This window comes from Natator depressus, chromosome 3, assembly GCF_965152275.1.
Source record: "Natator depressus isolate rNatDep1 chromosome 3, rNatDep2.hap1, whole genome shotgun sequence".
Lineage (NCBI taxonomy): Eukaryota > Metazoa > Chordata > Testudines > Cheloniidae > Natator > Natator depressus.
The window spans coordinates 157,991,822-158,005,560 of NC_134236.1; the positions used below are offsets into that span (position 1 = coordinate 157,991,822).

General features: G+C 40.4%; 1 protein-coding gene across 5 annotated transcripts in view; it reads left to right on the forward strand.

Moving 5' to 3' along the window:
- The window catches only part of CDC42BPA (CDC42 binding protein kinase alpha), a 336,523-nt gene that overhangs the window by 92,440 nt on the left and 230,344 nt on the right, over positions 1-13,739 (forward strand). For all 5 annotated transcript variants that reach the window (XM_074949164.1, XM_074949160.1, XM_074949163.1 and 2 more), the window contains exon 2: positions 11,768-11,859. In XM_074949164.1, the coding sequence (XP_074805265.1) occupies positions 11,768-11,859 (92 nt within the window). The remainder of the gene's footprint in view (positions 1-11,767; positions 11,860-13,739) is intronic.

Consider the following 13,739-nt stretch of genomic DNA (forward strand, 5'->3'; position numbering starts at 1 on the left):
ACATTCTGTAATCCAACTTCTATCACTGCTGACTGCAGGGTTTTGCATCTCATGTGCTAAACGGAGTTGGCAGCCAGTTCCAACAAAGCTTTTTTTGTGCCTTTGGGCTATCCTGGGGGCAGGGCTTCCTTTATTTTTCCCCACTTGTTTTCTTGTTTCAAGTAAATTTGTCATGTTTTAGACAGCTCCCTCTTGCTCAGTTGCTCCCCCTCCCCTTTTTGTTTTTTGAAGTGGTGCTTACTGGAGACGTTTGTTTTTTGTTTTTTTTTACAGTGGTTTAAGTTTTCTTTTCATCTGCACATCATCAGATCAAGAAGAAAGAATTATGGAAGGCAAGAAAAACAAAAATCCACCAAATGTACACTGTAGCAGCACTTCACTTCAAGCTGATGCTATAGCACCTGTACTGTATATGGGCTGCTCTGCCCATACCAGGCTCCTAGAAGAGTTTTTAGGAACTAATCCTGTGAGGTTCTGAGCTCCATCAGTGCCCTTAATAAGTATTCATCGCTCCTTCCTTAGCAGCAGAGTCAAAAGGAAACCAGGAAATGCGTTGCCCAAACGAGACCATCTTTTCAAGGCCGATTAGGTCAGAACTTCTGTACTTCAAAGCAGTCTCTTGGATCAACAAGGTCTTTAGTGCCTCCATAGTTGTTCTAGAGTCTAACTCTTTGTGTGCCCACCATAAAAGATGGACTGCATAGAGGGGAAAGGAGAATGTGAGCCTCTGTGTGCTCCTCATCAGGGTATAGTTTCTATATTTCCTAACTCAGCCCCCCCTCCCAAAGGCAGGGGTTTCTCCCTTCCCATGAAGGGTCCCTCTTCCCATGACTGAACATCCATTCCCACCTCATTCTATATATTTTTTTAATCCTCTGGTTAAACCCTATGCTAAAACCTCAAAAATACCACTAACATATTTCAGAATCACTAAAGGCCTGATTCAGTGCTGATGGAAGACAATAGAAAAACTTTAATTTCAATAGGTTTGGATTAACCCCTAAAATAAAACATTAAATTCTTTCCTTCCAAGTTGGGGAGAGGGGGAAAAGGTCCTTCTGCAGAAATTACCAAACTATAAAGTGCTTATGACCTATTAAAGGAAAAGTTGATACTGCATAATTGTTCTGTTCAATCTCTTACACTGTGGCCATCGCTGTATTATCTGAGTCCCTTCCAGTGGTGTGTTAAGCAAGGTGACTAACAGCTGTCACATGTACTTCCTCTTCCCATGGTAAAATGATTGTGGATTTTTGAAATTTTATTTAATATGCTATGTGCTAGCGAAGGCAAGAGCCTTCCTCTTAGAATGGAAGGTGATGAAATTTGTGGTGGCTCATAACTGTTGCGGGAGTTTGTTCCACAGGCTTGGTCCTGCCCCCAAGAAAGGTGGTATCTGCTGCATGAATGAGCTTTACCTTGGCAGTAGACGAAGGAGCACAGTTCTTATCCTGGCCCCAGAACACGAAATCCCTTGATAAGGACCAACAGCTTTAACTTGATATGATATTTCCAGGGAGCCAGTGTAATGAGCAGAGGGTAGGTTTGTTGTACTCATATTGGTGAGGAGGCACCCCGCATTTTCCTGAGGGCTGCATGGATCTTGTCCATGTAGATTTGCATTGATGTAGTTCCACTGGGAGGGAATCGAAGATCATCATCTTCCAGGGTGGGAGACAGCTCACAGGGTCTCAACTGGGGGGCCATGAGCAGGTTTCAGGGGTCCGACAAGGACTGGGCTTAGTCCCAAGCGGCAGAGCTCAGGGAGGGAGCACCTCCCCCATTCCCTGACTCACCTCAGTGGGCCACCCAGCCTATCTGGGTTCGGGCAGTGCACCCAAAAATTGCAGCATCACTGCAAAAGAGAGATCTCCCCCTGCCATCAGAAGGGGGATGCCTCACAGCCATTGACTCCACAAGCAGGCAGAAGCTAGTCAAGGAGACACACCAGTGCTCTGCTCTGGTACACCAGCACTTCAGGGAGCATGGCCAAATAAAGGCAGAAATCTGGAGGGGGGGACGTGACCGCACATGCCCCTCCCCCCCGTGTGTGACCTCTGGTTGGGGGTCCTCGGATTTGCCTATTTAAGTTTAGGGGGGTCCCTCATTAAAAAATGTATGTTGAGAATCCCTGTTCTGGCTAGCTAGAGAGGGAAGTGTCTTATTCAGAAGTGCTACTGTGGAAGAGCTAAGAATCAGTATCTAGAACTCCTTAACTGTGGGCTGACTTGACCAATTGTGCATGTGAATCTTCAATCAGAGGAGGCTGCTCTGTTGCTGCGGATTCTGCAAAATATTTACCCCTGCCAATCAGCTTGACCCCAGTCTCACTTGGGTTTATCTCACCCAGGCTCTGGCCTAGCTTGGTTACAGTGGTGTTGTCATATAAGAAAAATATGAACAAATTGGAGAGAGGTCAGAGGAGAGCAACAAAAATAAGAGGTTTAGAGAACCTGAGCTTTGAGGAAAGGTTGAAAGAACTGGGCACGTTTAGTTCAGAGAAGAGAAGGGTGAAAGGGAATATGATAACAATCTTCAAAAATGTAAAAGGTTGTTATAAAGAAGACAGTGATCAATTGTTCTCAGTGTCCAACAACGGCAGGATAAGAAGCAACCGGCTTAGTTTACAACAAGGGAGATTTAGGTTAGATATTGTGAAGAACTTTCTAACAATAAGGATAGTTAACTACTGGAATAGGTTACGAAGGGGAGCTTGTGGAGTCCCTGTCGTTGGAGGTTTTTAAGAACCGGTTAGACAAACATCTGTCAGGGATAATCTAGGTGTACTTAATCCTTCTTTATCATGGGGGGGGGGGGGGAGGGGGGTGGACTAGAAGACCTCTCAAGATCCCTTCCAGCCCTACATTTCTATGATACTGTGATTTTTATATTGTGAAAGATGGAAAAAGCTGTGTGCCCTCTGTATGTTTTGAAGTTTAAGCCCATGACATTTCATCAGTTTTCCTAGAGGTTGTTCTCATCTTAATTTATATGGTCAGCTCTTCAGAACAAGACAAGACAGAATCTGCATCTGTTTGAAAAGCACCCTGCACTTCTCTGGTGCTAAATAAACTGTAAATAATAGTAATAAACTAATGCACATCTCTCTGACTACATCAGGCAGAGTAGAGGAATCTTGCAATCTAATGTAATATTTCAGTGTCTGCTGCTTTGCCTTTCTTCTTCTGGAAAGTTTTATAGTTCTCTCTCTATTTGGGGTGGAGACTGTCCTCCTCCTGGATGGCGGTCAGGATGGCTTGGCCGATGAAGATTTGATTACTACTACTTTTCTCTTTGCATCCATGCTACTAAGCATATAGTTGCTGCGGCTGGAGCTCCAGTTCCAGTGCTTTAAGTAGACATTTCGTACAGATTTATATTGCTCCCCCTTTTTACTTATTTTTATTGCTCTGATCCATTAGAGGCATAACTGAAATGGTAGAAAATAAAAGGCAGGAAAAGAAGCATTTAACTAGAGGATGGCTAGAAGAAACAGACATGTTAGGGATACATTGTTCAGCAAGTTAAGGTATTTTAAATAGTTAATAGATAGTTTCTTCTCCTTAGGATGAACTGTTTAGATTGGTTTTCCTGGTTATCTGTGATCAATTGATTGAATGACAGCAGGAAATCTTTCCAAGAGGGCAATGTCAACAGTTTTCCTAGGTAGGGACAAGTCTGAAAAGAATTGCTCTGGTTGGGTTTTGAGGATCACATAATTGTAGCTGGTTTTTTGTTTGTTTGTTTGGTTTTGTGTTTTTGTTTTGAAAGAGCCTGTTTTCACAATTCATTGCCGCAGATCAAGGCCTAACTAGTCTGTCTAAGTCATAATGGTAGGTAGAGCAGAATGGAACATTTTTTAAAAAGAACTTACTCTAAATACTCAACATCTAGGCTTGGAAGGATTAGATTTTTATTGGTACATGTCCATAAATGTTGATTTCATTGTACAAACTGATGAAAAAATATTTTCATTGATGACCATAGAAATTTACAGAGAAGCAAAGTAAGAAAAATCTTCGAGAGTTTATTAGAGTTTGATTTAAGGATATCTATTTTTGTATATTTACATTTGTATATTTTAACGTGTGATCTTGACAGTTTGTGTTGGTTATAAAGCATTAACTTTTTGAATCAGTGTCTATTCTATTTAAATAATTATTGTCCAACCCCTCCCATAATTTCCCACAACCATAAAAATTAATAAAATTTGAAAAAAAAATGCTTAAAACCCATAATTTTGCACAACTATGAACATTTAAATTGATACAGATGGGGGGAGGGAGAAGCTTAAAAATAAACATTGATATCTATTGAAATTGTAAACAAATAAAACTCAAATTCTGAAGCCTATCTATATCACATTTGGTTCACAGCACTAAGGGCAAAAACAATGGTGCTCTTTAAAAAAGGGGAAAATAAAGTGGAAAAATCTACTGCCTCAGCTATTGCTATCACCAAGTTGAGGTACTGAAGGAAAGTCACATGCGCAATCCTCTGCTCCCACAAATCTTTCATCTTGCTGAATGACAATGTATCACCCAAAGTATTGTCAAGAAAAACGTATTCCAGATGTTTTAGCTCTGAGGAGGGGTGCATGATTTATTATCACTAAACCTATCCTATTACCAATCTATTTAGCATAGACAGCCCTTCAAGGGATGCAGTTAGAGATATTTTATTAAACCCTTCTCTTGACCTCACAGTTTGCTTCCTTTGAAATAACTCATATGACCTTGTCAAACAAGTGGTATCAAATCTGCCCCCAACCTCCTAGCCAGGAGAGCAATGTGTGAGAGTACTGTCAGAAGATATACCTTCCAATACATTTGACCAGGACAGGGCCGGCTCTACAGTTTTTGCCGCTCCAAGCAGTGAAAAAAACTGCCGCCACGGACGGCAAAAGGGAAAAGCTGCCGCCGAATTGCTGCCGCGGCCGGCGGGACAGAGGAGCTGCCGCCGAATTGCCACCACCGCGGAAACACTGCCTCCCCTTTCTAACTGCTGCCCCAAGCACTTGCTTGGAACGCTGGTGCCTGGAGCCGGCCCTGGACCAGGACCCATTTTCTGTACTTTAAATTATTATGTTGCCACAAGCTGCAGATGTATGCATAACAAACAATGTTGATGACCAAGCAAATTGACCTTTCTATGGTACAAACCATTTTAAAATAAATTTGCCTACGGAATTGATCTTTCTTGGACAAGTAATTATCTTTCTTTATGGAGCCCTTGGGCCATACATTGCCATGTCTGTTTCTTGAGATAATAAAGTAACCAAAAATGTTTACAAACCTTCCACTATATATGAATCACTATATACAGCCCTAGCCTATTTTTGTCTGTGTTTGTGTTTTTACATGAGTAGACCTAGTGATGTTTATTTTTCCAGTATCCCTATGGAAACCCTGGAAGATTCCAAAATATAATAATTGAAGAATGACAGGCCTTTCCTTACAGTGAAAAGTGAACAATTGTTTGGTCGTTTAAACAGCTATGTTGGTGCTTGTTAACAAGATATTTTACCTTGTACTCCAGCCATGCCTATAATGGTCAAAAACCACTGATATCACGAGCTGCTCCTTTGTTTTTAGTCTGTCGCTCTTCAACATAAAAGCCCCCTCCCCTTAGTAGCGTGCTTTTTATTTATTGAAAAATATTTGAACAATGATATCGACATCTTTACATTGGTTAAAATATTTCAAATGACATAGTATAATATAATTTACGCTTGGCCAGTAAGAAATCATGTTTTGGTTTCAGCTCAACTATTCAAAAAATTGTTTAAGATATAAAAAGGTTTAAACACAGAGTGGGTGGAAGATGTATGTTGTCTACTGTACCCTTGGCTTTAGAAGACCTGGCAACAAGTTCAGACTCTGCAAACCCTGAAACAGGGAAGGCTCCCAGAGGCCTGACCCTGTATTGTGGCAATGTAATGAGCTCAACAGAAAGAGAAAGTAAAGCTGATGTGCCTACATTTTTAAAATAATATTTATTATGATTCCTCAATGCAATGCTTTGTAATAGGGGATAGTATTGTAACCCCTTTGGGATAGAATTGTTTCATAATAAAAAAGTAATGCACTGTCAGGATTTACCTAGCTATTCGTGGAGGTTGTTCTCTTGGTAGTCCAACATACAACTGCTGCATTTTTTTTTCTGTCTTCAAACAGAAAATTCAGTCATTTTTTTTGTTTGAGGACTTAGTTGTGCAGTGTACAGTAAAGTGTGCAGAGTTGTTGCTCTGCAGTTCATGTAACTGGAAGTTCTACATGGATGCAAGTAATATTAAGCATTTAGAAGTTGTGGTGCTGTGTGGTAGTTAGTCACGAGCCCCCTGTGCACTTGCAAGAATGCAGGATGAAGGAGAGTTAAGGTCAGAAAGTGGGCATGTCTGAGGAAATATGAGTTTCGGTGTAATACTTAGCTTTAAATTTCCCTTTTAGGCTCTGAACCTGCAAAGGCAAGTACATGTTGAACTCATGGGGACTACTCACATCATTAAAATTAATCCCATGTGTAAGTCTTTGCAAGCTTGGGACCTTAGACCTTACTACTAGTCCTAGAGCAGGGGTGGGCAAACTATGGCCTGGGGGCCACATCCGGCCCTCCAGCCTGTTTAAGCCGGCCCTCAAGCTTCCGCTGGGGAGCGGGGTCTGGGACTTACCCTACTCCCGCACTCCAGCCAGGGAGCGGGATTGGAGGCCACTCTGAGTGCGCATGCCAAGGCTCCTGGAAGCAGCAGCATGTCCCCCCTCCGGCTCCTACGTTTAGGGGTAGTCGGGGTCTGTGTGCACTGCCCCCGCCCCAAGCGCCATCCCCGCAGCTCCCATTGGCCAGAAACTGTGGCTAATGGGAGCTGCAGGGGCGGCACCTGCAGACGGGGCAGTGCGCAGAGCCACCTGGCCTCACCTCTGTATAGAAGCCAGAGGGGGGACATGCTGCTGCTTCCAAGAGCTGCTTAAGGTAGGCACCGCCCGGAGTCTGCACCCCTGATGCCCTCCTGTGCCCCAACCCCCTGCCCCAGCCCAGAGCCCGCTCCCGCACACTGAACTCCTCATTTCTGGCCCAACCCTAGAGCCCTTACCCTCTCCTATACCCCAGCCCTAATTTCGAGAGCATTCATGGCCCACCATACAATTTCCACACCCAGATGTGGCCCACGGGCCAAAAAGTTTGCCTACCCCTGTCCTAGAGAGTGTGTGTATGTATGTAACTATATATATAATAATTTAGAAATTTTTGTAGAATTTAAGGGGGGCGTGAACAGGGATAAGGGGGGGGGCGTGACCCTGAAAAGTTTGGGGACCACTGCTGTAGAACCAAATCCCCTTGTCTTAAAATATTCTTATTTACTTCAGTGGGACTACATGTCAGAGTAAGAAAAGCAGGTTTGGGCCGTTAGTGCTTTAAAAACAGAATTCTAAAGCAGTTGATATCCTTCTGGAACGAAAAAGGAACTAACTTTAATGAGCAAAGTAATTTTGCCTGTAAAAAGAATGGCATTCACAGGATAAAATATAATTAACCTTAACTTTTTGTGCTGTCTCCACTGGGTGTTTTTTTTTAATTGTGAAAATCACTCCAGTTTGGTAAGAAATTTTATGAGGCTATGAAATTACCTATATCTAATGCCAAACCCTTAATATCAGAGCCTAACTAAGAGCTTTGTGGAGAACTTTCTCAGATTAAAACTTTAAACTGCATTTGAAGTTGAATGGTTTGAATTTTAGTTAGAAGTTGCTGATGTTGTCATTGTAATAGAGTCACATTTTAAAGTCTGTGCTGCTATGGGTTCATGGATCCCTATAATATGTATTATGTTCTGTAACAAGACACTCATTGCGGTATGCTTTCACTGATATTGTGCATGGACATCAGTTTACTTGATGAATACAGTGGGAGCTTCTCTTCTTTGAACAAGCTAATTTTATTAACAGGTCTGTGTCCTGTTTATCCGATGACATTTGGAGCACTTATGAATTTAATTGTCTCACTTATTTATCAAATCTCAGAATTGTGACTTTTCATTCGGTTGAAGTTTGTGTCTGTTTTTTCTCAAGAAGGAAAAGTATCTAAAACCGAATTTCTTAGCTTATCGTTTTGTGCTACTTCATTTTGGAGAGGGATTTTGTAAAGCCCTGGAGCACGTTTTTATATCTGTATAATCTCTATCTGTCTTAATTTTAAATAAAATGAAATGATTAGCCAGACACTTGAATATTTGTTTTCCATCTAGATTGATTCATACCAGTGCTTTATTTTTTAAAAAAAATCTCTTTCAGAAAGCCAGAACTTTTAATGCCAGGAGAATTCAAATTCATTTTAATGCCAGGAGAATCCAGTGGTACCTGTTGTACCATTATTGCTGTTGTAGCGAAGAAGCAGTTACTGTTTCCACTTAGAAACTCTTTTCACAGTTCTGGTCCCTGATCCTGCAAATGAATCTGCCCACATATGCCCTTGAATGCACACAATCTGAAAAGATTTTTATGGCCACATTTTCAAATGTCCCTTTTCAATCTTAACCATCATTTTTACATGCCCACCTATCTGCATGTTCACACCCTGTATGCGTACAACTAAGATAGCTTATCTGATTTGGAGGAACGTGCCATTTCCCCCTCTCTGTCCAGGTACTTGTGTGGTCCTTGTCACTCTAGTATGTAGGCATCTCATTATCCTCTTGACACACTCGTAAGGTAGGGGACTACTTGGGTATGGAGGTGCTAAACCCATTTTACAGAAGCAAAACTGGGGCATGAGGAACTAGATTCACAAAGAAATGTAAGTGTGGTGATGGTCAGTGTCACCATGCCCGACATTTAGGCACCTGAAAATCACTGGGATTCATGAAGATTGAGTTAGGTGCCTAAGCTCCTTATACACTGAATGGGGGAGAAATTGGTGCCTAAGAATAGGATTCACAAAAGCCAGCATGATGGGTGGCTCAGTGGTTAGGGAGACCGTCAGTTAAAGTCCCCTTCCACCTGAGCAGGATTTGAACAGGGGTCTGTCACTTCTCAGGTGAGTGCTCTAATCACTGAGCTATGGGATATTCTGATGGGGGGTGGGAGGTCTGTTAGTCTCTCTTGTTGAAACAGTTCCACTATGGATGAATAATTCAAATAGTCAGGGGAGCTGGGGAACTGAATTCTGGGTATCTCACTACCCAGGAGACTGCTTTAATCAGCAAGCTACAGGGTCATTCTCATGCTTACTCAATCTCTCTCTAGCCAAGTGATTCTTTCGTTATTTATCCACAGTGGAACAGCCTAAATAGGACAGATTGAGGGAGAATATCCTGTAGCCCGGTGGTTAGAGCACTCTCCTGAGAGGTGGTAGATCCCTGTTCAGATCCCTTCTTTGCATCAGGCAGAGTGGGGACTTGCACCAAGGATCTCCCAGATTCCAGGTGAGTACCCTAAAAGTTATGAGGGAGGTCCTCTGGCAGTTTTGTGAGAGTTTTTATATGGTGTCCAGTCTGGTAGGTGAGTTCTGAGTTGAGTGAGTTTAGTTCCCTACAGGGTTCGGTGGCAGCTTAGGGGCAGAGGGTGGGGTTGTGAATCACAGTGGGACCCAGTGTCTAAGTCCTTTTGTGAATCTAGATCAAAGTATCTTAAATGACTAATCCAAGATCACATAAGAAGTCTGTGGTGGAGCCGGGAATTGAACCTACTTCTCCTGAATCCCATTCCAGTTCCCTATATTCTAGATCACCCTTCCTCCTCTTAAATAATACATCCTGCATTAGTAATAGGATTTACATTGTATGAATTGATAAGAATGTCAAATAATTGCTTTATAAAACAAAATGTTTCAAAACAAGGTTTTTGTTTTTACCTTAATAAGTTAATTCATTTACATAATGTTTCTCAGAGACATGGCTCATGTCTCCCTGAGGACATGCAGATGGTTAGCCAGATTTGGGTGCGGAAGATGTAAAAATTAGATGGGTAGGCCATTGACAAGGTGTGGGACTGAAAGAGAGACAATATCAGATTTCCTAAAATTCTTCTGATTTCATAATCCTGACTTGGGGTTCAGCTTTTAAAGACTTGAGGAATCGTAACACTAATATTGGTAAAGTCCTTTGAAGATGAGTGTTTACATGTCAAAAGAAAAGGAGTACTTGTGGCACCTTAGAGACTAACAAATTTATTTGAGCATAAGCTTTCGTGAGCTACAACTCACTTCATCTGAATGCATCCGATGAAGTGAGCTGTAGCTCACGAAAGCTTATGCTCAGATAAATTGGTTAGTCTCTCTAAGGTGCCACAAGTACTCCTTTTCTTTTTGCGAATACAGACTAACACGGCTGCTACTCTGAAACCGTTTAAATGTCAGTGGGTCAATGAAGTTCCCCTCCAGGGAATTTTCCCCAGAACTTTTATTTGGTAGGGCATTGTCCTTCAGTTGGAGGGTTCCATGGCTCTTAGCAGTGCATCCTGAGAATTTACCTTTTCATTTTATTGCCCCTGGGATTTGGGGGAGAGAGTTTAGCACTCCAAGTTAGAAAGGAGGTGTTCCACATGCAGAGGATCCCCTCTGCACATGGATGTAGGGGATAAATAGGCTGGCCTATTATTACCTGTCAAGACGTGAAGTTAGACTTCTGTGTTTCTCTTGGAAGAGTTAATCTCAAACAAGAATGCAGACCAAAATGTTTCCCTGCATTCTCTTTGTGTTAATGCTGAGTTCAACTTAAGAGGGGCAATGCAGAATTCTAAACATGAGTCTTGGCACATAACTTAAGGTAGACTTGATTTAAAATAGTCATTTTTACTTCATTCTCATGGCAATGTTTACCCTGCCTTTCCATAGCCGTAGGTGCTGTTACAGAATTAAAACTTGCAAAATTATAAATAAGGGTTGAGGCATACTAGGTAATGGTTTTTAAATATATTTGTAATGTTTGTCTGCACGTATGCTCTTAATCATTTGGGATCTAAATGGTTTTAAAATATTTATTTCTAAAACATTTCAGTTCACCAAATTTTCTTTTGGAGAAAGTCTGCTGTTTATTATAAACTTGACTCTGGAAAAAATACAGAAAATATTATATATAAACACTAGAATTACCTGTGTGTGGAATGTTTCGTTCAAGTTTGGTCACCAAATTAAAATAAAATATAGAGTAAAAATATATGGCTTAGAAAAAGATTTTGGAGGGAAATGGGGGTCAAAGCAAAAAACCCCAAGCAAACATACTAAACCAAGGGTTAAAGGTTAATTTAGTAACCCTTGCACATAAAGTAGTGATCTCTCAGGAAGTATGTATTGATATACCTTCTTGGGACAGTGCTATCAGTCCAGCACCTTTTCATCAGCACTTTAATTTTCCTTAGAGTAAAATATTGATCATTAATATTGAGCTGGTGTAGAAGTTAGCATATTTCTGTCCAGAGTGATGTCATAATTTTACCACACTGTACTTTCACAACCAGACATACCAATCTATAACACTTGGAAACCTACTATATTGAAAATCATTGTGTGGATTTATAAGAAATATAGAAGGATATAGGCAGCTTGATTCTATCTGTAAAAAATATGTACTCCATAAAATTCCTTTCAGAGCAGACAGAAAGTTTGGCTTAGCTCTTATTGGTCATTAGTTTCAGCTTTATATTTTGTAATATTACTTTAGGGAATAGATGTATATAAGAAAAATGTTCTATTATTTTCAGGGCTCTTATAACTTAATATTTTATTTTATTAATGTTACCTTTTTTTTAATGATTGACATTTTCCTTTGTTTCAGCCAAACCTTTTACATCTAAGGTGAAACAGATGCGACTACATAAAGAAGATTTTGAAATCTTGAAGGTGATTGGTAGAGGAGCCTTTGGAGAGGTAAGGTTTTTTGAGACGTTAAATGTACTACAGAAAATCTTCTGCAGTCAGAAAATTTATTGGTACCAAGATATTGAAATACAAGTCCTCTAGAAGTACACAGAAATACTACTTAGTGAGCTGGTAGGGATGGAGGCAGGGACGAAAATTGATTGAACTTGAAGGATTTTCACAAAACATTTCAAGTTCCACAAATCTGCATTTGTCAAAAAAAATTCTGATCACCTCCACTTGTGACCTCCCAAGGCAGTTCATATATTTGGGTATATATAGGAGGTATTAGTGCCTGTCTGCAGCAACTGTTTGCCAAAGTCCATATCTGTGAAAGCATGCACATCTATTTCATAATGTCTGGCAAAGATGCAGGCTGGTGCCCAGAAGATCACCTTAAAAATCTGTATTAAGGCCACTAATCCAAGCATCTGATCTGGTACAGAAGATTTCAAAAACAGAAAATTTACAGGGTAGGGAATATTTGTCTTTTTGTACTTTTTATCTGAAGATTTGAAAGTGATTTACAAAGTTGAATAAGTGTTACTCCCATTCTGCATATGGGGAAACTAAGCAGAGAAAGGTTAAGTGATTTGAAAAAGTTACACAGCAAGTCATTGGTCTTCTGTCTGTCTTTAATTTACATTTCTTATTTTGATGAGCAAATGGGAATAGATGTGGATAAATGATAATTTCACTGTTGCTTTTTTTTTTCACCAAAAAGATCTCTGCCCACACTCAAATAGGCTTTCCATTGTGGATAGCTGTGGAAACATCATGGTCTTTGTGCTTGCAGAGCCCAGTCCTTGTTCAGGAGACAGATGATATTAAATTTTTCAATGATCTGTGTAGGTTTTTTTTTTTTAAATTATAGTTTTGTCAAGAAAAAGGGGTTTCCCAGTTTTATTTTGTGCGTAGAAAACATTGACGATGATGGATGGACTCTACTGAAATTGTTACAGATTTCTTTGGTTTTCCACTGAACTTGAGGGTCCTTTGGACTGAAGCTGTACTGTTGAACTGAGTCTGTCAAATGAGCACTTTACTAAACATTTAATGATGTTTTGTTTAGAAGGTGTTTTTTCCCCCAATTTTTAGTGTTTAATGGTAGATAAGGTCAATCATGTTACACTTCCAAGACCATCCTGAAAGGCATCGTGAAAGATGGAAATATTTATGGCTCACGTTATCTCTTTTTTCAGAATAGATATAATCTGTGAATTTTAATTGTTACGGTATATGTTTTAATCCAAGCATTTTAAAAACATGAATTATTCCCTTTCTGTTCCTCCCATTTTGCTTCCAATTTTGAATGGTTATTTGATTATATTTGCATTATTATTGTTCTAAAACTATACCAGCGTTTTGTCATGCCTCATTTGGTAGCACGTACAATGGAGTTGTAAAGCTTTCATTTTCTGCTCCTGCTCATTTAACAGTCTAGATCAGAGGTTCCCTCTTCAGTTTGAACTTGTCGGACAGGGTGACCAGTCACTGGCTTCCAAGGAGCTGAACAGCCTGTGGAGGTAGCAGAGACTGAAAGTTTCCAGGTTGAAGAAACCTTGGCTTTCAGCCCCTATTTCTTAAGATCCACTAAGTGAACATGTCTCATGATTTCCATATACCAACAAGAAGTGCACATGCAGAATGGGTAGTTTTGTGAGCAAACGGGGCCTTGAATTTTTTGACAGCCTAATGTGCTAGGGACAGGACCTCATGGTAGATCCTCAGCTGAAAACTTTCCTTATTGCCTTGAAAAAAAATCTTAGGCAACAGAAAGCCAATTTTTTTTTTTTTTTGAGGCAGGGTCTGAGGAATATTCCTGTTGCCAATGGAATTTAAGGACTTTCAGAATATTATGTGATTTGGGGTCTGTATGATGGCTCCTC